The sequence below is a fragment of the Tenrec ecaudatus genome, chromosome 4, assembly GCF_050624435.1.
Source record: "Tenrec ecaudatus isolate mTenEca1 chromosome 4, mTenEca1.hap1, whole genome shotgun sequence".
Lineage (NCBI taxonomy): Eukaryota > Metazoa > Chordata > Mammalia > Afrosoricida > Tenrecidae > Tenrec > Tenrec ecaudatus.
The window spans coordinates 87,246,115-87,272,623 of NC_134533.1; the positions used below are offsets into that span (position 1 = coordinate 87,246,115).

Consider the following 26,509-nt stretch of genomic DNA (forward strand, 5'->3'; position numbering starts at 1 on the left):
ACTAATGCCCCATATACTTTATATTCTTCTACGATTATGCTGTATCACAGGTTCCTAAACTTATTTGGCCTAAACCGCCTTCTTAGTAAACAATTACTCAGCACCTCCCAAGGGCACTAAAACTTTTCCCTCACACCATAACTTAAGCACATCAAGTCAATGCCAACTCATAGTGGTTTTACAGGACAATTGGGCTGCCCTTGTGAGATTCTGAAGCTGCAACTCTTTATAGTCTTGCTTCTCAACCTGTGGGTCACGACCCCTTTGGGGGTTGAACGACCCTTTCACAGGTGTTGCCCGATTCAAAACAGTAGCAAAATTACAAGTATGAAGTAGCAATGAAAATTATTTTATTGTTGGGGGTCACCACGATATGAGGAACTGTATTAAAGGGTCGTGGCATTAGGACGGTTGAGAACCACCGCCTTAAAAGAACAGAAAGCTCCATTATTTCTACCTCAGAACATCTGGTTGTTTCAAACTGCTGCAGTTAGCAGCCCCCCAATGTAACCACTACACTGTCAGGGCTCCTACCATACCCCGTAATCCAGGATAAGGTATAAGTATTCACTTTTGCTGCTTCCCTGGATCAGTCTAGTGCCCCTTTATCAGGGGGACAGTAAGTATCACCTACTTTGGGAAACATTGTCCTATGTGACGGTACCAAATCTCCTCAGCTTCTTAAAGCAAAGCACTGTAAGTCCTCTTTTCAAGTTCTTCTCTCCTGCCACCTACCTGCTTGTAGTCTGTTACTAAATCCTGTCAATTTGACTGGAAATAATTACCACTTAATTTGCTAGCCCTTCTTCCTTACGAAATTTTATGCACAACAAATGAATTCCTAATTAATTTTTCTGCTTTCATTTCTGTTATCTAAGTAAAGCAAGTATCACTATCACGTTGAAATTCCTTAATTAGATCAACTATACATGTTGTACAATAGTAAACGGACCTACAATATACAAAAAAACAATCATGTAATGGAAACAAAGATTTCTTAAATAGGACACAAAAGGAACTAGCCATTAAAAGAAAGCTTAAAATTTTATTTACGAAAAGCCAGCATTAAGCCAGTGAGAAGACATGTCTTTCTGACAAAGGACTCAGCCACAATATATTAAAAATTTGTACAAATACAAAATAGAACTTAAAAGTAAAAAGGGGCAGTATTTTAGACATTTCACAAAGATGTATCCACACAGCATTAAATATACAAAAGGATACTCAATTTCATCACCAGAGAAGTGTGAACTAAAACCAGAATGAAGATACTCCAAGCCAATCATAATGGTTAAAATTCAAGAGATTGGTATTATACAATATTACCAATAAGGGCAAAATACAACCTTCATACATCAGTGGCATACATATAAATATATTTGGAAACTGCTAAATCTAAAATCACACATATTCTGATTAAGCAATTCAAATTCTATAGCATGGCTACGGGAAATGTATATGTGTCCCAGAAATTAATGCTCAAGTATACCGATGGTAGCATTATTTACAATCAATGAAAATGTGGGGACAGAATGTAAAAAACACACATATAAATTGCATTACATTCAATAATGACATCAACAAAGCCCCAGAGTTGAACAAACTAACGCTAACTGTCACAGGGTAAAACAAACAAACAAACAAACAAGAGCATGTGATTAGATTCAGGGGAAGAAATAGTGAATGAGAAGACATAAAGCAAGCTTCTGCAATGTTGATGCATTTGGTTTTTGAAAATTCATTCAATGGTGAAATTTCATGCTGATACCTTTTAACATTTTATTTTATAAAAAAATAGTCAAAATTTTCTTAAGTAAAAAAGTCTTCTACTTCCTAAAGTACGTAATAAATACGTTCTCAGCACCGATAGATCCTCTTGGGATCTAGCCTCAACTTTCTCTCTTTGAATTTTCACTCCACCAGCAAATTTTATACCAGTAGTTACTACTTTTTGCTTTCTTTATACTACAACTGTCTCAGCTTGAAATGTTTTTCTCTTTTTGTTCATTTAAGAAACTGGAATTCATCTTTCCAAACTAATCTGAGACTCTTTTCTTTATATTCCTCTACTAATCAACCATTGAACTGTCTTCCGCACACCAAGAATTCTTCATTGCCTTCTACTTTATGCACAAACACATGTACATACATATTCACTGAGTGGATTCTCATTATTGGCAGAGCGGAAACTTCTAATGACTGGTACACTTCCCCAGTTGAGGTCACAGTGACCCTCTCTTTCTTTCAGCTATCCAAAGTTGTACTTCTACACGCTAATTTTATTGCCGACTTCCCATAATAACATCCTAACTAATTTCCTTCTTCCCAATTCTACTCCTGCTGCCTAACAATATATCTGCAGCTCATTAATCCAAAGACATTTTTTTTAAAAACCCACTTCCAATGACTTTGTTTCCCAGGATACAAACTCCTAATCGTGGTTTACAAATGTCTCCACACTTGCTTCCAGGCAGTGGACTGCTTGCCTTTATTCCTCCCTTTTCACTGTAGACAAAGTGTTTCTTCCCCTGAAAGTAACCACATACTGTGGAATACACAAACCCCCAAACCTCTACAGACAAGATGCTGCTCCCCCTAAAGCATCCTTCTACAGCAGTGACTCAGCTATAAGCCATCTGTCAAATTACTCAAACTTATGATGGGCATATCTCAAAAGGGACTTTCCTGACTAGACAAATAGCTTTAATGTATCAATCACCATATCATCTAAGCCTACATTATTTTCTTACTTACCCGAATTCATATTTAATTACTTCATATTTAATGCACCAGTTTTACAAAGACATGAGTCTCTGCTTTGATAAATCCAGTCCCTAAAACGGTGTGTGGCACATAGTACAATGCGCAATAATTATATATAAAAAGATTTATGTCTCTAAGCTTGTTCTACAACAGTACATTTCTACGATGGATCTGAGCTGTGCAGAGAGATCATGTTTGTTGTCCATTTCTAAATCCCCGAACAGGAAAAGCCATAACAGACAACCAAATGTGTGTTGAATTCAGTGACTTTTACTCACTTTACATACCTTTGAACACCCTCCATTTTTACATGAGGTCCCAATCTTAATCTCATCACTTTCTTCTTCTGAAACAAAACAAACAAAGGGCACTGACAGCACTATACCCCAACCACATTCTTTAAAAAGGCATCTTTTACATAAAGCAAGTCTTTCAAAAAACCTAAACTTCATATTTTAAAACAATAGACTAAGTTTTCTCTCTAAATTTTCAGGTAATCTATTTTAAATGCTCTATAAAAACTAAGCCTCATGACCAGGATTTATCATCCACATGCCACAAACGGCACACCGCACACACACACTCTACGGCCAACAATACCTTCAATCTCTTCATGCCACAGCACAGGAATTAGGACAGGGTGTTTCGTCAGACAGTATGGAAGACATTTTTTCTTGTTTACATTCAAATCACCACTCTGCTCTTGTCTCTTTCAGGTAACTTTAATTGTACAGAAAAAAATTAGGCACAAAAATAAAATCTTACCCTGCTTATCTTCTTTTCCCGAGGACAGCTTAAGTTTATCAAGGGCTTGTTTAAGGGAAGCAGATATTTTTAATTCCAAATTTGTCATTGGCTCATCTGGGCTGGAAAATTTTGAAAACTTTATTATCAATATACCAAAACTTGTTGCACTCAAAACTAATATAGTTAACTCTTTTTCTGACAAGTGAAATGTCTTGTGTATCAAGTCTTTTCCTTTAAAAGTTACACATGACCATGCTACTGTATATATTTCAATTTTTACAAGAAAAAGGTTCTAATAATATCGTTTCTCAAATAATCATGCTATTTGCCTACACACTCAAGTATAATGGAAAAGCGTCAGGACTGTAGTTTGTGAAGAGGATTGTCTCCAAGGAAGGGCCAGGAAGTACTAGCACACAGCAGGGTGCAGGCAGTAGACACACAGCAAATGAATTCATACTTACTTTACATGGACAATATGGAGCTATGATTTCAAAACTGTATAGTAAGCCAATTTCAAGGAAAAAAACCCTCAGTATCTTCTAACATGCTTCATGATGTTACAAAATAAAATGGTTTGTCATTTTTATAAAATCGTTTTATTAGGGGCTCATGCAACTTATCAAAATCCATACATACATCAATTATGTAAAGCACATTTGTACAATCATTGCCCTCATCATTCTCAAAACATTTGCTCTCCACCTAAGCCCCTGGCATCAGCTCATTCTTCCCCTTCCTCTCTGTTCCCCCCTCCCTCATGAACCCTTGATAATTTATAAATTATTATTTTGTCATATCTTGCCCTGTCTGATGTCCCCTTTCACCCACTTACTCTGTTGTCTGACCCCCAGGGAGGAGGTCACATGTAGATCCTTGTAATTGGTTCCCCCTTTCCAACCCACCTTCCCAGTATCGCCTTTCACACCACTGCTCCTGAAGGGGTCATCCACCCAAAATGGTTTAAGTCTTGAAGTGTTGTTTGTACATGTTATGATCATTCATAAAACAGCAAGTACTATACTATAATAATGGAGCCCTTAAGACAGAAATTTTTTTAAAAAAACCACCTAACAAACAACCCCTAAACCAAACTCATAGTGACCCTATCAGAGGCTAGAACTGCCCTTGTGTGATTTTTTTTTAATTAGTTGAGATTTAATACATTTATCATTCCATATTTCAATCACATCAAGAATTGTACCATTGCTACCACAATGTTTCGAAGCTTTCTTTATCTACATGGACTCCTTGAAGTCGTCCCCCTTTTACTCAAGATTGCTAATACTTTAAAAAATGTATCACTTTATTAGAGGCTCGTACAGCTCTTATCATAAACCATACATATATCCATTGTGTCAAGTACATCTTTATATTTGTTGCCATCATCATTTTCAAACTTGAGTCCTTGGTATCGGCTCATTTTTAAAAAAATGTTTTACATTTTATTTATTTTAAAAATCGTTTTATTGGGGCTCATACAACTCTGATCACAATTCATACATTCATACATCAACTGTGTAAAGCACACATACATTCGTTGCCCTCATCATTCTCAAAATTCGCTTTCTGCTTGGGTTCTTGGAATCAGCTCATTTTCCTTTCCCCCCTCCCTCTCCCTCATGAACCCTTAATAATTTATAAATTATTATTTTATCTTACACTTTCCGGTGTATCCCTTCACCCAGTTATCTTTGCCCATCCCCCAGAGAGGAGGTTATATATAGATCCTTGTGATCAGTTCCCCCCTTCTATCCCCCTTTCCCTCCCGGTATCGCCACTCTCACTGCTGGTCTTAAGGGGTTCATCTGTCCTGGATTCCCTGTGTATCCTCTGGTGTAACCAGGTCTGTAAGGTAGTTGGGGGGAGGAAGCGTTTCAGAATTAGAGGAAGGTTGTGAGTTTCATTATTGCTACACTGGTGAACCCTGAGGGGTCATCTCCTCCCCACTACCCCTCTGCAAGGGATGTCCAGTTGTCTACAGATGGTCACTTGGTCCCCATCACGCGCTCCCCTCATTCATGATATGCTCCCCTCCCCCAGCCTTTGGTACTTGAAACCTGGTCCCCTCGGCCCTTCATGATCACACATGTTGGTGTGCTGCTTCCATGTGGGCTTTGTTGCTTCTGAGCCAGATGGCTGCTTGTTTTCTTTCAAGCCTTTAAGACCCCAGACGCTATCTCTCTCAATAGCCAGGCACCATCAGCCTTCTTCACCACACTTATGTACACATTCATCTTAGGCGTTTATGTGGGGAAGGTGATCACACAATGATGGTTTTTGTCCTTTGGTGTCTGCTACCTGATCCCTTCAACACCTCGTGTTCACACAGGCTTGTGTGCTTCTTCTCTGTGGGCTTTGTTACTTCCAAGCTAGATGGCCACTTGTTTGCCTTCAAGCCTTTAAGACCCCATACGCTGTATCTTTTGATAGTCGGCCACCATCAGCTTTCTTCACCACGTTTGCTTTTGCACACGTCTGTCTTCAGCGATTGTGTTGGGAAGGTGGGTATCATGAAATGACCGTTTAGCCGAGCAAGGTGCTCTTGTATTAAGGGAATGCACTCGAGGAGGCCTAATGCCCACCTGCTACCCTACTACTAAACCTAGAAATATATGCACATAGGTCTATTTCCTCCTAATCATAAATATATTTACATATGTATATATTTGTGTTTAGGCGTCTATGTATGCCCTTTGCCTCCTACTCCTTTCCTCCATTTCCTTACGCTTAGTCTTGTCCCACTACCAAGTTCAGCCTTCCTTTGGGTTTCAATAATTCCAATCAGTTACCCTGCCCTTGGTCACTCCCTACCAGTCCTCCCATCCCCTCCCTGCCACTAGTTTTAAACCACTCGTTGTTCCCTTGTCCCTGGGTTGGCCAACACCTCACCTCCTCCCTTCCCCTACCTCCCCCACTCTCAAGTCCCTTCAGGACCGTTGGTCCCATTATTTCCTTCTCACATTGCTTGTCCAGCCTATCTTATCTAGGTGGACCTGCAGATATATTAATGTGTGTATAAAATTGGGGATGGCTTTGACAGCACCAAAGTGGCACATGAGAACACAGCGAGGATGGCAGCAACACCGACAAGCTAACAAACAAAAAAGCCATTGACATACAAAATTTAAAAGGGAAAAAAAGAAAACAAAAAGATAGATAAAAAGCAACAACAACAACAAAAAAGCCGGTTTGTTCAAGGTCTGTCTGTTGACCTTTAGGAGTGCCTTCTGGACAAGTCTGATGGGGTGGTATCGGCTCATTCTTTCCCCCTCCTGCCCCATGTTCTCTCCCTCATGAGCCCTTGACAATTTATAGATTACCACATACACTCATGTACAAGTCAAGTTTTCTAGCACATTTGTAATGTAGTTTTTGTGGTAAAATTAGGTGCCTCAGCTGATATTTGGGTCGGCTAATAGTCGGGTATATAATGATATTATTATTTTTTCATGTTTTACACTGACGGATTCCTCCCTTCACCAATTTTTCTGTTGTCCATCCCCTGGGGAAGGGGTTATATGTAGATCACTGTGATTGGTTCCCCCTTTCTCCTCTTATTTACCCCTTACCCTCCTGGTATCACTCTTATTATTGGTCCTGAGGGGCTTATCTGTCCTGGATTCCCTGTTTCTAGGTCTTATCTGTCCCAGTGTACATGCTCTACTCTACTGGATTTGTAAAGTAGAATTGGGATCATGATAGTGGTTGGGGGGTTGGGGGAAGTATTAAAGAACTAGAGGAAAGTTGTGTGTTTCATCGGTGCTATACTGCACCCTGACTGGCTCGTCTCTTCCTTGTGACCCTCTGTAAGTGGGTGTCCAATTTTCTGCAGATGGGCTTTAGTTTCCACGCGGCACTCCCTCTCATTCACATTAATATTTGTTGTTCTGGGTCTTTGATGCCTAATACCTGATCTCATCAACACCTCCTGATCACACAGGCTGGTGTGCTTCTTCCATGTGGACTTTGTTGCTTCTCAGAGAGATGGCTGCTTGTTTGTATTCAAGCTTTTAAGACCCCAGATGCTATATCTTTTGATAGCCAAATACCATTGGCTTTCTTCACCTCATTTGCTATGCACCCATTTTGTCTTCAGCGATCATGTCGGAAATTGAGTTTCATGAAATGCCAGGTTATTAGAACAAAGTGTTCTTGAGTTGAGGGAGTACTTCAGTAGAGGCCCAATGTCCATCTGCTACTTCAATACTTAACATACAAATATTTTATATAGATCTATTTCCCTATCGTTATGTATAAATATACTTCTATATGTACATTTCTGTATTTAGACCTCTCTAAATGCCCTTTGCCTCCTTGCTTTTTCCTCTACTTCCTTATACTTTCCTTTTGTCCCTATTTTTTTCAGACTTCATTTGGGTTTCAGTAATTCCTCTCTGTTACACTGCCCTTGACCAAGCCCTACCAGGCATCTTACGCCTTCCTCGCTATCGATCAGGCTGTTACTCTTAAATGGAGTAATAGACCCATCTTTTTACTAGAGAGCTATGCCACCAAGCCTCCCCTTAAAACAGAAATTCTGGGTTATTCATTCTGTATTCACAATAAAAAAATAAATACAACTAATGGCATATTGGGCATTAACCACATCATAAAAACCTAGATCTCCATATAATCTCTATAATACTACTGAATGAATGTAGAATAAAGATTCTAGTTGATCTCATTTCCTCTTAAGAATGTTATCAATCTATGTCATACTGTTGTTCAGATATACTCCAGTGCAGTATTTCAAAAGAGTAAATGGGATTGAGTTATGCCAGTGAGTTTTATCAGTTATTTTTTGACAAAAATTTTAATCAGTAGCAGTGCAACTGATAGTAGTCACTCATGATGAAGACTAAGGTAGAGAGAACAAGATCATTCTAGCATCTTTAACAATGTTCCACACAGAGTGCTAACGCACATATTAACACGACGACAAAGTCTCTTAGGCTTCTTATTTTGGTCCTGATTGTTCAATAATCTAAGAATTTATTTAGCAACAGTAATTAATGAATTTCAGTGGTACAATTTGAGGTAAAAAATAAATGTTTTTAAATCTTAAATGCAAGTTCTAAAATAATTTTGTACTCAAAATTCCAATATGAAGAGGGGCATTTAATAGTAGCACCCATTATGCATACAGTACCCCAATATAAAGCAGTCTACTTGATCAGAAGGTAACCATGAAGAATCTGTATATCTGTACTATACAGTGGGAAAACAGCTGACAATGGCATTGAAATCAAATGCACTGAGAATTCACCAGTAACAATTAGATGAACAGTTTTCAGGTATCTTAAGCTAAAGATGAGTGATTATTTTAAATGATACAGGCAAACAAAGAATATACAATTCATCTCACATACGGACAACTTAGTTAATGACTTAGTAACAGCAAGACGGACTGCTTTGATATAAAATTAAATTCTCCACTGGGAATATTTGAATGGAAACTAAATATTCTTCCCTTAGTAATGCTAGAAAATATATAATTTTTAAATTAATAAATCATTTTATGGGCGGCCCTAACAGCTCTAATTGGATAGTCGTCTTGAAAGAAAAGCTTCTGCCTTCTTTTTCAACTGATTTCCTGACAAGGACAATTTCTTCAGATAATCTGACCACATAACACAGAAAAAAAATATTTTTTTTCCCCAGGGCATAAGGAAGATGTGTGACCCCCCTGCCCTGAATCTAATTATGGTAGATAATCAGCAATTTCTGCAATGAAGTATTACCAAGTACACATACTCTCAAGATGAGGTGGAATAAAAACAAAAAAACAAGATGGTTCAGCCTATACATAGCTACAATTTATATGACACAACATCAAAATAAACAAATGCTACTATTCAAAGGTGGCACCAATGTACAACTCCACTGACTGTACCTTGGCCTTTTAATTGCTTCTACTGGCTTAGGAGCTTGTATGATGCGTTCCTGAAATTTCGGCTTCAGTTCAGATAGTTCCTTCTTCTCGGTAGTCTTGACTTCAGGTTTGACCGGCTCGGGTGGCTTCTCACTATTATGCCTCCCTTTTGTACAACCCTGTGAGTGAAAAGTATTCATTGTGGGTTATTTGAACATGTATCTTGCAGGTCATGATAGAAATATTACTTTCCCAAAATTCCTTGATACATTCTATTTATTTTTCTACTTTTATCATACTACCTACTTATTTCACAAACTAAAAATGACTCCAAATTTGCTATAGACCCACTGCTCACTTATCAACATAAGTAGGTTCCAAAGACCAGATCATTGTGTGAAAATTAGTATTATACAAAAAAGGATAACGGCATCACCTCACCTCCCTTATATGTAAATGTGAATGTCTTCTCAGGCGGGTCCCGGGGCAAGTCACCAGCTACCTTCCCCTGCCCCATGTCATCTCAGATGAGCTCTGGTCCAATCTTTACCCACAGGGAAGGGTCAGCCAGCCTCCCTAAGCCAGAGTGACCCAAGTGGCAGTCTCCTTACACCACTCATGTCCTTACTGTATTGTCAGGATAAGTAGCCCGGGCTCACTCTCTCAACAATCCCCATAATACTTTTTGTTTTGAGCAAGAGGCTCCAAGGGTAGGAGGGCATCAGTGGTGGTAGTATACATAGCCCTGCATCCCTCTGCTGGCCTCTCACCCAAGCATCCCCTGGGCCTTGCTAAGCACTCCTGCCCACAGTAGCCCCATCAGAACCAAGTATCCAGAGCTTCCTCTGAGGCCACGATAGCCAAGCCAAGCGTTTGTCCTTAATCTTGAGCTATAGTTGCCTTCCATCACTCATCCACTGCCCCCAGCACCATGTACGTATCCTGTTATGCTCTTACCTACGCTCATTCAAGAAGGAAACTGAGGCAGGGGCTGTACAGGTGCCAATCAGCTGACATGGGTCACAGGTACCCACGTGCATTCTCTCAGGGCTCCTTCTGATCATGTGCTAGCCTGCATGTCCCTGCTCCTTCTTGGGGCTAGGAGTCAGGGCCAGACACTGAGATCCGGTTTGCTCCCTGGCGCGCAAGGAAGCAATCTTCAGGATACTGTTGCCGCTGCCCCAGCCTCATTTCCGTGGCTCCCAGCACCTGCTTGGCTTCGCCTATCCTTACTGGATCCATTCAACCTAGTACCCAAGGGAGACTGTGGCCCCTCTCTACCCTCTTGGGTGGTGGGAGACTACACAACCAGAGATTTCGTTCTACATGCACATAGGTTTGTCAGTCACGGACCTCAACATTCCTAGTTATGTACCAACAATATAAAAAAATGTCATGTCTTTTCACTAATGTAATACATACAAAATGTCAGATAAGATGTTAGGTAATAGATGTTTTCCTAAGTTAATTCTTACATATAGGAGCCCTTAAGGCATAGTATTACTCTTTAGGTTGCTGAACACAAGGACAGCAGTTTGAAACCACAAGTCATTCCATGGTAGAAAGATGAGGTTTTCTACGCCCGCAGAGTAACCCACAGGGGCAGCCCTACCCTGTCCTATAGGACCAATATGAGTTGGAATCAATTGAAGGCAGGGAGTGTGTGTTATGTAAAAACACTCTTAGCCTTTAAGCTTTAAGTTTTACTTTATAAAGAAGTAACCTGTTCAGTAGTTAAGTAAGGCTACAATGACAGGTGTTGGCAGTGCATGATTTGTACTGGCTTGGCATCAAAAATAGGTTTTTTATAAAGAAAGCTGGGGACAGTTCAGGGGAGAACTTCATAAAAGAGAATTCACAAAGGAACTGTACAAATTATTCGTGCACACAAAGTATTTCATTAAAAAAATGGAGTACCCTTACTAACTAGCTACCTAACTTGGAGTAAGTTAGCTAATGTTTTAGAAATTTCAGCTTCCTAATTTAAATGAAGATAATGGTACTTTTATATTTGGAAAGGAAAAAAAATCAAATACCACACTGTACCTGGTAGGTAATAATAGGTAATAATAATTCTCAAATCCTAGTTCTTCTTACTCACATTCCATTGAGTCATATATACATTTTAACCTTAGTGACTTATCAGCTTATTAACAGCTTGTTTGTCTCTTTCTGTGTGCATAAAATAACATGAGCTTCATTTTAAAAGAAAGGGCAAGTTAACAGACTAGGAATCAGATCTAGAAATTAGATGAATCAAATATAGAGCTCTTTAAAACATACTTTTGGGGAAACAGATTTTAAAAAGTAGTACTTACTACAATGCTTAAGAAATCAGAAAAATCTGTCGTTCTTCTCTTACAGCAGGACCACCCCTATGAAAGAGGGAGAGAAAACCATCGTTTAACAGGCATCACGTTCCCTCATAATACTGTCATCATCATCATCACCATCATTTATCTCAATTCCAAAAGCATTTTGACATGAAAGGACTTCAAAAAATTCACAGAAAAAAGGATTTAAAAGATACCAATTCAAAAAAATCATTTTATTGGGAGCTCACAATCCATACATCCATCCATTGGGTTAAGCACATTTCTACATTTGTTGACATCATCATTCTCAACATTTTCTTTTGATCTGAGCCCTTGGCATCAGCTCATTTTCCCCTTCTCTCCCCAAAACCCCCCCAATCCTCGATAATTTATAAATCATTATTTTGTCATGTTTTACACTGTCCAATGTCTCCCTTCACCCACTTTTCTGTTGTCCACCCCCCAGGGAGGAGGTTATATGTAGATCCTTGTAATCAGTTCCCCCTTTACATCCCATCTTCCCTCTACCTCTACTCTCACCACTGGTCCTGAAGGGTTCCTCTGTACCAGTGTACATCCTTTGGTCTAGCCAAATTTGTAAGGTAGATTTGGGATCAGGATAGTGGGGGAGAGGAAGCATTTAAGAACTAGAGGAAAGTTGTATGTTTCATCATGGCTATACTACACCCTGCCTGGCTCGTCTCCTCCCTGCAACTCTTCCATAAGGGGACGCCAGTTGCCTACAAGTGGGCTTTGGGTCCCCTCTGTGCACTCGTCGGCATTCACAATAAATTTTTTTGTTCTTTGGTGCTGGATACCTGATCCCTTCAACACCTTGTGATCACACAGGCTGGTGTGCTTCTTCCATGTGGGCTTTGTTGCTTCTCAGCTAGATGGCCGCTTGTTTATCTTCAAGTCTTTAAGACCCCAGATGCTACATCTTTTGATAGCAGGGCACCAGTAGCTTGCTTCACCACATTTGCTTATCCACCTGCTTTATCTTTGGAAATCGTGTCAGGAAGGTGAGCATCTTATATTTATATATGTACATGCATGTATTTAGATATATATAAATGCATACATGTCCTTTGCCCCATGATTCTTTTCTCTATTTCCTTTTACTTTCCTTTTGTCCCACTATTATATTCTACCTTCATTTGGGTTTCAGTAATTCCTCTCGGTTACATTGCCCTTGATCAAGTCCTACCAGACCTCCTACACCCTCCTTGGCACTGATTTTGGATCACTTGCTGCTCCCTTGCCCCTGGGGTTGTTAACACCCACTTTATTTTCTCTGTCACCCTCTGCCATGTCCCCCTGGAACTGTCACTCCATAGTTTTTCCTCCAGATTGTTTATCCTGCCTATCTTATCTAGATAGACCTGTGGGAACAATAATATGCATAAAACAAAGCAACCAAAGAAACAACAAAAATACCAATGACAAAAAAGGGAAAAGCTTCTAAATAGTTCAAGGTCTGTTTGCTGAACTTTAGGAGTGTTCTCTAGTCGAGTCTGATGGGGTGCCACAACCTGGCCCCAAAGTCTATTTTTGGTATTCCTTGGGGACTTCATTGCTCTGCTCCCCTTGCTGTTCTATTGCATGCCCTGTGTTTTGCCTCGGTGTGGTGGGGGTAGTGGGGGAACCGGGCACTTACCCACCCAAGGGTATTGTTTCTATCTCCAAAGGAAAAGAGAGACCAAACTTCAACCCAGTGCTCCAAGATGGCAATGTAACATACCAGCACGAAGCAGGGAACCAGTAGAGAGGTCTGAGGGGCTGGCCCCAATCCCAACTACATGGACAGTCCCCCTCCCCCGAGAATTTACTTCAGAGGAGAGCACTGAAGGTACAGCTCAAAGAGATGGACATGTCTGATCAGAGCACACAGGAGCAAACGAAGGGGGAGGAAGAGAGTAGAGCACATCCTGGCCCACCAAGCCTTGAAGATGATATCCTTGCTCAGAGTAGCCAATGCAGAGAGCACCATATAGCTGACCCACTATAAGGCACGACATCCCTCACTGACCCATAGTCCTACAGGGGACAACATTGGAGACACTGTGTGAACTGAGCCCGATACCAAATTTTTAATAAACTTTTTAGCGCCACCTTGTATATACAAGTATATTTCACGGTTTCATAGTGCTGTAAACAGTTCACGTTACTCAAGCAAAATGTTTCTTTTTTCAATTTTAAAAACTGCTGTGGTCTGTCATGAAAGGATGCACCATAAAGTAGGGGAATGGAATTTGTTTCTCTTCTCAAGCATGGTACCAGCTTTTTAGAAGGAAAACAAAATAGTAATTCCTAAGACCATCATATATGTTAATAAATCCAAAAAGAAAGTGAAAATGTTTTATTTCCAAAATCCAGTGAGGGAAAATTGTAGTAATATTAGTAGTCTTAATAAAAGTCACTGTTAGCAATCCTTCAAGAATAAGCACTTTAATTTCAGAAAAGTATCATTACTGAAAGATATTTTCAATGACGAGAACAAAATTATAACTGAGTATGTGACTTCTGAGCAAAATATCAAGTTGTCTACAAAAAAAGTGATTGAAAATTAACAGCCTAAATTCCACTGTATCACTGGAAAAAGTAAAACAAAAATGTAGCAGTCTCTGAGAGTTAGATAAGAATAAGGGGCAGCTGTTGCTCAACCTCACACACAGCTCAATATAATGAATAAAATTTGGATTTACTGTTGACTGTTAGCTATACTGGTGTGTAGCCCATTATGCCACTTGGGTTCCTGAAAGATCTTTTTAGAAACACAACACACAAAAAAACAACCAACATCCTACAATTCAAATTTTCCATTTCTTTTTTCATTCAGACCAAGCCCACATGCTAGTAGAGCTGTTTTGTGGCTGGGCTCTTTAAGGGACAGATGGTCAGTTATCCAGTAGAGTGGCTGATTTGGTTTGAACCACCAACCTTTTGGTTAGCAGTCAAGAACTTAATCACTGGGCCTCCAAAGCTCAATAAACCGAGGAAAGGAAGATTAAAATCAAGTATATAAGGGCTGTTATCTTTTATTAACAGAACTATCTTTTTTAAATATGCACCTTATTTTAGTATTTTCTTTAAAACCATTTTACTGGGGGTTCATACAACTCTTATCATAATCCATACATCTATCCATTGTGTCAAGCACATTTGTACATTTGTTGCCATCACTAGTTTTAGTATTAAAATATAATTTTTGTCAAAAGAAATGCTTAACTTAGTCAAATACAAATCTGTTGACTTTATGAGGCCATATTAACTTTTGCCTGAAATCGATTCGGCTGTGTAATCCAATAGACTTAGAAACTCAGGTCTTAAGGAAATGTTTACAATCACTAGCTAACAAGGAACAGAAGTGAGAAGAAATACACAGAACTTCAAAGTGAAATCATTAGCAAAATTTAGAGAGGTTAATGGTGCAGTGAAAGAGCAGACCTCTGGTTGCCTAGAAAGCTAGTGGTATTACTAGGAACAGCAGGGCTGTGTGATAAAACTATTTTTGGAACAAGTTCACTTTGGAATCTGATTTGAGGTTGGCAATGAGACACATTACTGTAAACCCGTTGAAGGAGCTGCTGGTATGTGTACATACGTACACAGACATATACACATTCCTAAAGAACTCGTTTCCACCGACCTGCTGGTTCGTTAGGAGCAATGAAGCTCTGATGGCCCAATCGCTAAAGCTTAGCTGTTGACTGAAAACTCGGTGGTTCCAACTTTTCAGAGGTTGTGACAGAAAAGGTCTGGTCCCTTGCTTCCCATAGATAGGTGGTGCTGTTAGGTGTTTTATCTGTTCCAACACACATTGACGCTAGAAAGAAAGAAACACTGCTGGGTCCTGTGCCCAAACAGGAGGAGGCACATTTGAAACGAATGCTGCAAAATCAGTGACATCGCTGCGTGTTTTCCTTCTTTTCATTCACCACAAAGTGCAGCTTCTTCAGGGACTGGTTCCTTCTGTGAATAATCTGTGCCACCTGCACTTCTGTGAATAATCTGTGCCACCTGCACTTCTAAGGAGCATTCTGGTCAACTACTCTCAAGGCAGATTTGTTTTTCTTGCCAACACAGGAACTTCTAATGTGTCAGTTCTTTAGTGTTTGTTCCTGTTGCCCAGCTTTCACATGCATCCGAGGCAATGTGGGCCAGGCAGATTTCAGTCCTTAAAGAGATTGTTTGCAGATTTGCCTAATGCAGTATGTGGTTTGATTTATGAACTGCTGCTTTCACGAACACAGATGGCTGATCCAAGTAAAATGAAATCCTTGCCAGTATCTTCTGTTTATCATGATTGTACATTGGTTTAGTTGTGGATTTTTTCCCCCTTTAGGTTGATGTGTAATCCATACCAAAGGGTTTGATTTTCATTATTTATCAGTAAGTATATTGAGTTCTCTTCACCTTCACAGAGCAAGGTTGGGTCATTTACATATTATATGCTATTAAGAGTCTGCTTCCAATCTTGATAGCATGTTTCTCTTCATATAGTCAAGCTTCTTGATTTCCACCGCAGACAGCAAGAAGTGTGTAAAAGGCTATAACCAGGACCTACTCCCTTTCTTATTTTAAACCAGGGCAGACCCTTGAAGGGTCTGCATGAACAAAATGAAATGTTCCGAATTCCCATCTGAGGTCGTTAGTTTATTGTGCCAACCTGGCTGATAAACACATGTGGGGTTAATTGAAGAGTGCAGGGATAAATGGCTCAGTGAGCCTCACCTTTCTAGTTCTCGGGTCTCTTGCTTTGCGATGGTCGGATCAGGGTGCAGCTGCCATAGCTAGTTCCCTGCTTCAGCTGGCTAGGCTCATTTCCTGCAAGACATCCCCAAGGAGAAGCCACATGGACCTACCCTGATGCAGCCCTGGGTGCTGGAGCAGCCGTGTGGAGACCCCTGCCAGCGCTGAGATGCTTACACATTCAGTGACTCAGGGCTTTCCTCCTGCAGTCCGCATTGTGTCTGTCTTGTGAGATGGAGGAGGACTTTGTGGATCGATGTCGGACATGTGGGTTAATGTTGGACTTGTGGGCTTGAGCAGCACTGGGTTGGGATGTTTTCTTGATGTGCACTTACCCTTTATATAAAACTCTTATATATGAGTTTGTGAGGATGTTTCTCTAGCGTACCCAGACTAACAAACCATCCTTTTTAATGGTTTTAAAATACCCAATCTTTTAACTATCTGTATTTCCATGTGAATTGAACATGACTTTAATTCTTCACCCTGACTGTGCACCACACTTATCTGTGGAATTAGAAAAAAAAAATGACCCACAGGTCTAATACCAGACCCATAGATGACTGTAAAGCACGGTCTGAACAATTATAGGAAAATATATTAAAATACTTGTAAATATTACTTATATATCCAATCGGGTCATTTAAAACCTCATTTTACCAAAATACTTTTCTTTTACAGTTTTATTGGCACATTATCATACCTTTAATTCAACAGTTTACTCATATCAAAAATAATTTTGTAATCATTAACACAATCAATTTTAGAACATTTTCTCCACCACCTCCCATGGTTAAATGGCCTTTAAAATGAGTTGTGTAATCACAATCAGGGCTAGTGCTCCCTCCTATCTCCTGCATTCAATGTTTATTATCCCAATCCCCTCAACCCTCCTTATCCCCCCCACACCCTCGCTACATCCTCTAGAAACTCCTGTATGCATTACTATCTCTATGTATCCATTCCTTCTGTACTTCCAAACTGGTAAACCCAACAGAAACAATACAGAACAAAAACAAGATGAACTGCTAAGGATAAAATACTAATATGAAGATAAAAACACAAATAATGATTACGAGAGAACAGCCCACCACCAATATTTAAAAAGGCAGGGAAACAATTTTTGTCATGGAATAAGCAAGAGGTACTTACTTTCTCCTAGAACAAAATCAGGTTGGGTCAAGATGGAGGTCAAGTCCCGAGTTCAAACCAGCACAATGAAGACGGCAATGGTCTCGGTCTCACAGCAAGGCTACTGGAGACCCTTGCCTGTGGCTGGAGGGGATCTGCCAGCGGCTTCTTCTGACTCCATACTCTCTCGACGAAGGTTTTGGGTTCCCGCTGTCCTACATAGTCCTCTACAAACTGGGTCTTCAGGAATTTACTTCTGGTACTTTTCCCTTGGTCACATTTGAATTTTGTCATCATCTTTGGCTCACACAATCTGGCGTGCTTCTTCCATGTGGACTTAGTAGACTTAGAAAGCTGCTTGTTTGAAATCAAGTCTCTAAGACCCCAGACACGATTCTGATAGCCGGGAGCCAGTGCTTTCTTCAGCCCACTTTACTGTAGCACCCTTATCTTCAGTGACCATTTCATTAAAGTGAGTATGGAGCAGGGCCATGTTATCAGAACTAACTGTTCTTGGACTGGGACAGAGTTAAGTAGCAGCCCAGAAGCCATTAGATCAAAACCTGTCATGTCACCATGAGGGGGAAACCGAGGAATTAAATACCGTATAGACTTGAATGTAAACTGACCGGAGTATCAGCCAAGGCACCGAATTTTACCACAAAACTGCATAAAAAATGTGCTAAAAACGTGGCTTATACACGAGTATATATGGTGTATGATGATTCTGGGTTCCTTCCCATTAGACACACATCAAGCCAAGGCTTCCCCCAGTTCTAATGACTCTGTCACTTGAATTACTGTTCTTTGTGCAACGTTACCCACAAGTTGTTTTGATCCACACGGTTGAATGTCTTTGTTTTGTAATAAAAATGCAAATGCCTTTTTGGTATGCTTTGCTATCAGTGACGATCCATTTGTCATTAGTTACGATACTTCTCATTCTTAGTCCCCTTCTGCTACCAGGCTTAGATTTCTGGCAGTGTCTTTCCATGTGTGGTTGTAACCATTTTAAAAAACCTACAGCAAAGTTTCTGCCTTCATGTAACAGTAATGATATTGTTTGATAATTTCTACATTTTGTTGTATCAGCTTTGGAATGGGCACCAATACAGATCTCTTTCCATTGTACACATTGCAGTTTAAGAACGTTATGGGCCAGTTCTATATCCTCTGTCCTACAAGGTTGCTCTGAGTTAAGAGTTGATTCAATGGCACACGGACTATAAACTCTGAATTTTCCACCCCAGAAGCCCGAGCCCCTCTGATACTGCAAATCCACACTGCTGTGCCTCAGTGACCCTGTGCCCTCAGCACTGGCCTTCCCGCTGACCCTCATCTGTTCACTACCCAGTCCTGGCTCAGTGGTGGGACCTCGCCAAGAGCAATGTGAACTCTATTTAAATAAGACTATTTATAGCCTGAGAACAAAAATGGTAGTGCCTAAAGTCATAGCAGCACTCTTATAATATTTTCTTCTACAGTAATACAAGGAAACGCTGAGATTTTTCACAAGATTTTAACTTTAAAAGATTGATAAAGTCAGATAACATATAAAAAACATCAGATAACAGCTCATTATTTTCTAGGTCTCCAGAACATTTAGGAAGTACAGGTATAAATCCAATAGCCTCTCTTTTCTGTAAGGATAATTTCAACTCAGAGGTATGTCCTGAAACTGGTACTGGTAACAGTTTATAGCCGTCTTTTCTACAATTCATCACTATTCCATTAATAAGTAACTGCATGAAAAATTGGGAGATTTATATAGATTCAATATAAAAACTGTCCATCCCACTCCCCCCTAACAATTAGGAAATTGACAAGAAATGTAGAAATGAGAATTAGTATGGAAAAGATTTCAAGACCAATCAGTATCTACTGTTGTCTTCACTTGAAGGACATGCCTAAAGCAACCTTCACCGGTCATTAAGAAAACAAGAGAAACCCATGGTGGGAAAAAGAGATGAAAAATATATTCAGTCTTCAATCCTTTGCATTTTCTATACAAATATGAAGAGTATTTAAATGTGTACTATGCTCCTACCTTTAAGGCATCATGAAAGACTGGAACACCTGGGTGGTATGTGCAAGCATCTGGTCAAAAACAGAAAAGAAAAAGAAACATAAAACACGATGAAGACAAATCATCATTTCTTTCAGTTGCTAAAAATTTGCTTTTTCCAAACACAGGTTATGCTTTTTTCCCCCTTTAAAAATTCATTAAGGCTAAGATTTTATCATGCCATCCAGTGCTCAATATTTTATCCAAAACCCAAATCTTTTGCAGCCACACTGATCACAGCTCACAATGACATTAGAGGGCAGCGTGGGGCAGACGCATAGGCTTTCCAAAGCTATAGTCTTTAAGGATCTCTGGTGACAGCCGTGGTTTTACTGAGATGCCAGCAGTTCAAATCTATCAGTCACTCACTTCTCCTCTTTGGAAGAAGAGGCGGCGTCTGCTTACATAAAGGTGACAGTCTAAAGGAAACTATGGGCGCCTCTCCTCCGTCCTAGAGGGTCCTGGTAAGTCAGAACTATCCTGACGGAAACTGTCTGTTCTTTTATCTTTACGGAAGCTGAGGGTCACATCTTACTCCTTTGGAGTGCCTGGTGGGTTTAAATTATCAGTCTTTCTGTTAGCAGTTGGGTGTTTGGATCAGCACCTAACAAGGTTATGTGGACCAGATTGTAACATTGGTAAAGTGGGACACCATTGATAAAACTCATATCCTGGTGAAATAGCCATATGGCAGCCGAAAACCGTATACCCTAGCTTGTCATGCATTCTTTGCAAAAATCGGGACTTTTAAAAAATGCCTCAGGACATGGGAAAAAATTTTAAAAATTGGGACTGTCCCGCCAAAAGTGGGACGTCTGGCTACCTTAAACAAGGTCATCTTCTTGTTAAAATCATTAACTTAAAATTCTAATTTAAGAGTATGATGGCTATGTATAGTGTAGTTCAAGCTTATTAAGGGATATTCTATATTTCCTATTGTCTTTGTAGTTCAGTATCAAAATTTCAAGTCCCATGATTCTGACCTTATATCATTCAATTTGACCTTTGCACAAACACTATGAAACTTATGTGTGTTCTTATGCTCACTGAAGCAAAGACTGCCTCCCAAAGAATCCCTAAGATACTTTGGAAGAATAGACTTAAAAATTTAAAAACAATTAAAAATGTAGTACGTAATTGCTTATTTGATTTTCACAGATCAGTAACAATTAAAGGAAAAACCTCACTATAAAGTTGATGGGATCAGATATCAAAGAACAAAAAAATCTTATCATGTGAATGAGGGGGAGTGGAGAGTGAGTACCCAAAGCCCATCTGTAGACAACTGGACATCCCCTTACAGAGGGTTCCTCAGGGAGAAGACCAGCCAGTCAGGGTGCAGTGTAGCAACGATGTTGCATACAACTTTCCTCTAGTTCTTTAATGCTTTCCCCACCCCCGCCAGCCACTATCATGATCCCAATTCTACCTTACAAATCTGGCTAGACCAGAGATTGTACATTGGTACAGAAAGGACTGCAAACACAGGGAATCCAAGACAGATGAACCCCTCAGGACCAGGGGTGAGAGTGGCGATACTGGAGGGTGGAGTGAAGGTGGGGTAGAAAGGGGGAACCAGTCACAAGGATCTCCATATAACCCCCTCCCTGGGGGATGGACAACAGGAAAAGTGGGTGAAGGGAAACATTGGACAGTAAGACATAACACAAGAACACTTTATAAATTATCAAGGGTTCGGGAGGGAGGAGATTGGAGAGGGAGGGGAACAAATGAGCTGAGACCAAGGGCTCAAGTAGAAAGCAAATGTTTTGAGAATGATGGCAACAAATGTACAAACGTGTTTGACACAATGGATGTATGTATTAAATTGTAAGAGTTGTAGGAGCCCTCAATGATTTGAAAAAAATAAAGTTCTAAGCTCTCTATACCTCATTCTACTGATGTCCTTAATTGTCACTCTGAATTTCCCCCCCCCCTTTGTACCCTCTTTTGAAAATGTGTTTATTACAGTTTGTTAACGAATGTAATTTTTAAAAAAATCACACAATACATACTTATCCTTTAACTGGACAGTACCATGAGCTTAGAGAAAAGTGGTCAGCTCCACCCCTTAGCAATTTTCCTTGAAGGTTACCTCACTCACCTGAAATACCTTGTTTCCCAATTCTCCACCATGTTTGATTACTGGCATTACTCTAAAATGACTCAATCCTGCACTCAGAGAAGCTTCGCAGGCCTAGATTGACAGCCAGTATGAGACTGGCTTATACAGTTAGCTTCTGTAGCATGGACACCATGCTAGCCAAGGGAACAAGAACTTCGAGTTAAGTAGAAGTGAAAGGGACAGGCAAATAACCTCGCGGATTAGGAAGACAGCGAGACTGGAGAGGAGGTTAAACAGGCATGGGCACGGAATTGAGAAGGAGGATAGAATATAGCCTTATCCAATATCAGAAAATCTGACTATCAAGTTTAATATACATTTACAGTAGTTAGAGGCATGATACTAAAAACAATGTTTTGGTGGCACGACAACAGGAGAGAGTGGGGTCTTAACAACCTAACTCAGATAAACAAAATTTGAAAAGCATTGACGATATCCAGATGGCTATTTGTTTTTGCATCATTATAGTTTAGCTCAAAGTAATATCATTGCCCGGTTAAGACATTACAGCATAATAGTGGTCAGTCAAGAGACTTTAACTCTGGGTCTAATTCTAACTCTGCCACTTAGCTGCTACGGTGTCCCCATGCATGATTTCTGTAAAACACTATAAAGTGGTGCTTTTTCCAGAATAAATATTTTGCATACAGAAATTACCAACTATGTCTCTTCTTTAAGCATCTTTTTAATTTGGGCTACTGTGGAAATGTCTTATCAGCTTGAGATTGCAATTTCTGTCTATAGAGAAAAATCATGGAACACTTAGTTAATAAGCAATATATTATAGCACTTAAATACAACTAATCATAAAAAAATAAAAATACTCTTTTAAGGATGCCTTATCCAGTATGCTTCTACATACCAAGGGCATTTTTAAATCTTTAATGTGATCCTTTTACTGGTTTTTAGCTAACTTTGGTGGTGTAGTGATTCAGAGTTGGGCTACGATCCAAAGTTTGCAGTTTGAAATCACCAGCGGCTCCTCAAGAGAAAGATGAGACTTTCTATACCCATAATAAGTGGTCTCAGAAAACTACAAGGGGTACCTTCTATCCTGTCCTGTAGGGCACTATGAGTCAGCATTGACGTGAAGTTTTGGTTTGGTACAAGGTCAAACCTCTCCCATCTATAAAATTTTCTCCTGGCCAAATTCAATGTGCAAATAGCGTCTTCTTATTATCTGTACTTCCAAACTTGCCATTCACTTGACCAACTTCCTGTTGCCTTTATTCTAAATCTATGGTATAATTTGAGTTCACTAAGTGAATCTATGTTTCCAGAATCTCATTGGCAGTCCCTGCTATATTTAGCATTGTTCATTAACATACTGTGACTAACAGATTCTACTTAGCAAATCCTTCAGATAGCTCTACTCTCACTTATCCCTCCAACTTTTCTGAATCCCCTTTCCTCGGCACTGTACCGTTTCTAATATTTATGTTCCCAGCAATAAGTTCAGATATATATTTAGTATTCTATCTCCATACTTATATATACAGTCAAATCTACAAAAGCCAGGACCTGTGTAAGACAGAAACATGATGAAGGAAAATTCAAGTATTCCCCACTAAACAGTGTGTGTGATAAAAATGGTGACTATTCTTGAGGCTTTGAGGCCAGAGGGAGTCAACTCAATAGCAGAAAGTTTGAGTTGATTTGGCAGTGGAGTTTTGACTCTCAAAGGCTTTAATATATATACACAAAAGCACAACAAGCACAACATGTAAGTGTGCACACATGTATACATATATAAAGATCTACTATACACATACACACATATAAACAAAATTAATTAATTAAAAACTGACCTCCAATGAAGTGCTTTATCAACCCTACACTTTAAGCTGGCATCTGTAACTGGAGAAAACAGCAGGGAGCCATTATCTGACTTTTTCTGGCTTCCATATTGCCAGGACACAGAGGCCATCTGTGCCTTTAAGCTCCATCCTTCTTTTTCCTATTCTGCCACCAATCATTCCTCCTACGGAACTCATTTCTATGGAGGGCTCAATAATTTGCCTCAATGGCAACAGAACTCAGACAAGACTCACAATTATGGGGGTTTATTCGGGAAGTTAATGGTCACCGCCAAGTGAGGATCAGGGAAGTCTTTGCTCCACAGTAACACCTGTCCTCAGCCAGATCCAAGCCTCTCACTGGTCTTCAGCATCTGAGCCTAGTGGTCCCTTTGCCTCTATGGACCAGGAAGCTCGCCAGTCTCTCAGCTTCACTCCACAGTCCCATAGTGGGTGTTGCTCCTCCGTTCTGTCTCATGGTCCCCTTACCTGGCTTCTGTACTTGTCCTGGATCCTTTGTTCTGTCCCACAGTCTCTGTGCCACAAGGTGTGGAGTCTGTTTTAGGCCCTGACCACTTCAGAGACCTCAAATGTGCTCTTTTGATGGTGGTGTGGTTTTTGCCTTTTAGCAGACCACAAGCCCCTTCCTCCAAGGAACCAAAGGCTCACACTCTCTACTAAAGTCAGGATTTCCTACCACTGTAATCCTGAGTTAATTACATCTCTATAACCAAAAACCAAAGTAACTGCCATCAAGTCATTTAGACTAAGAGACCGTAAAGGGCAGAGTAGAAATGCCCATGGTTTGGAACTGTTGAACTTGTGGTTAGCAACCTATTACGCAAACTAGCTCCTTAAATTGGTAGGATCTCACAAATCCATGCTCACAAACCAAGTATTTATCCAATGAGCAAAACATCAGTCTTTCTGCTGTATTTACACAAGACACCAAGGCAACTCACTTTTTATATAGGTCATAACACCAAAGGGCTTACAAACGATCACGGCTCTTAAAAGTGCGTGAGTCACTTAAACTGACTCCCCACCAACCTTTGAGTAATTTCCCATTTCAATCTTACATTTTTCTTCAACTATAGTCACTTGAGTACTATATAAATATCAGATTTATCTTTCCTTTCAACCAATGTTCTTGTGTACCAAGCTAAGTACTTCAGTGAGAAGAGACAGATGTTAAGACACAGGTCTCTCTTCTTTACAATGCTACATTTTCCACGAGCTCCGTTTCTCTATTAAATAACATTATGGACTACTCCATTAAATAATGCATGCCACACAGCAGTTGTCGTGAAAATTAAACGAGCATGTGCCATAAAGAGACAGGCTAGTAAGTGGCATACTTCAGAACAGTGCAATGTGACCTGCTGTATTTGAGACATTTCCCACAACTTTCTAAGGGGTCAACTCACTATTCCACTCAAATGCAATGGTCATTTAAAAAATTCATCACCTCCTTGCTAATGTTCACCAAGGGGCTGCAGAGATTATATATGCACTTTATCCAGAAAATGCGATCGTATTAAAATGTGGAGCGGTCTTTGGCAAGGAAAAAAAGGTTACAACTAAGTAAACAATAATGAAATCAGCCCCCAAAGTGAGACAGACAGAGACAGAGAGAGAGAGAGAGAGAGAGAGAGAGAGAGAGAGAGAGACAGAGACAGAGAGAGAGACAGACAGACAGAGAGAGAGAGAGAGAGAGAGAGAGAGAGAGAGAGAGAGAGAGAGAGAGAGAGAGAGAGAGAGATCAGCCCCCAATAGGCTTTCAGAAACATGCCTTCATGAACAGAACAAAACTCAAAATCAAATCCACTGCAGCACTGAATTGCATTCTCGCTCTGGGCTCCCTCCCTTCCTCCGGTCTTGGTCTCGGCGACAGGGACATCCTGACCCACAGGGAATCCCAACTAATAATGGGAAGCTACGAGCGAAACGAGACTCGCGGCACCTCTCTCCGGCTTGCTCCCGAGCAAAGGGCGAGCACCGAGGAGCTTAACAATTCCACCCCAGCTAGAGCCGGCGGGAGCCCGGGGCAGGCAGCACGTGCGTTCAGGGGCGCGTCTCCAAGGGCGGAAGCGGACGCCCCAGGTGAGGCTCCTTTGGGGCACTATCCGCCGCCGGGGGTGGGGGGGGGGTGGGGGGGGGTGGCGCCGTGGGCTGGGGAGTGGGGGTGGCGGCGGGGGCCCGCGGCGGGCCGGGGGAGGGGCGGGGGCCGCGCGGACAGAGGCGGCCTTGGCGGGGCTCCGACCGGGGCTGGGCGGCGGCAGGTCTCGGGGCTCCTCAGCGCGGGGACGCCCGGGGCCCCGAGCGCTCGCCCGGGGCTGGGGGACGGAGGACGGGCCGGCGGGGCGTCCTTACCGTCGGCGTTGGTGTCCGGGTCGAAGCGCTGGCCGCAGCCGCGGTTGTAGCACAGCAGGGCCATGTCTCTCCGCGCGGAGGGCGGAAGGTCCGGGCGCCGGGGACGACCGGAGGGCGCGCGTCTAAAGGTCCCGGCACCGGTCTGACGGCTGGGGCGGCTGCCGGCTTCCGGAAACGGTACGTTCCGCTTCGGGAACTTTCGCGAATTTTCCGGTCGCGCAGGCGCAGACGCGCTGGGGGCGGAGGCCGCGGCGGGCCCGGGCAGCGGCGGGAGCGGTAACTGGTCGCCGGGGGCTGAGAGGCGCGGGCGGCGGGTAGGAGCCCTGGCGTCTTGGAAGAGCCCAGCAGGACGGTTTCCAGGGGCTGGAGAGTCCCTCCGGGGTTTAGTCACAGGTGGTGCCCCGTTACCCCCTCACCCCCCTCTGGTCTGCTATTGCCGTTGTCATTGCACTTCGGTTTTGGTGCACGTAGTTTTAACCTGGCTTCTTGATCCGCAAACACCGCAATCGAGTCGCCCTGTCCAGGCTTTCTGAGGCTGTAAATCTTTACCGCTGCAGCAAACCTCAT

General features: G+C 41.2%; 1 protein-coding gene across 1 annotated transcript; it reads right to left on the reverse strand.

Annotated features, from left to right (window-relative positions):
• Nucleotides 1-1,025: 1,025 nt before the first annotated feature.
• On the reverse strand, nt 1,026-26,509 carry LOC142445952 (cysteine and histidine-rich domain-containing protein 1-like). The gene is made up of 8 exons (XM_075547801.1): nt 26,359-26,509; nt 25,943-26,272; nt 19,631-19,680; nt 11,704-11,760; nt 9,407-9,564; nt 3,529-3,629; nt 3,051-3,109; nt 1,026-1,609 (listed from the first exon to the last, which is right to left on the reverse strand). The coding sequence occupies exons 1-8, from the start codon at nt 26,507-26,509 to the stop codon at nt 1,604-1,606; spliced, it is 912 nt and encodes a 303-aa protein (XP_075403916.1). The 3' UTR covers nt 1,026-1,603.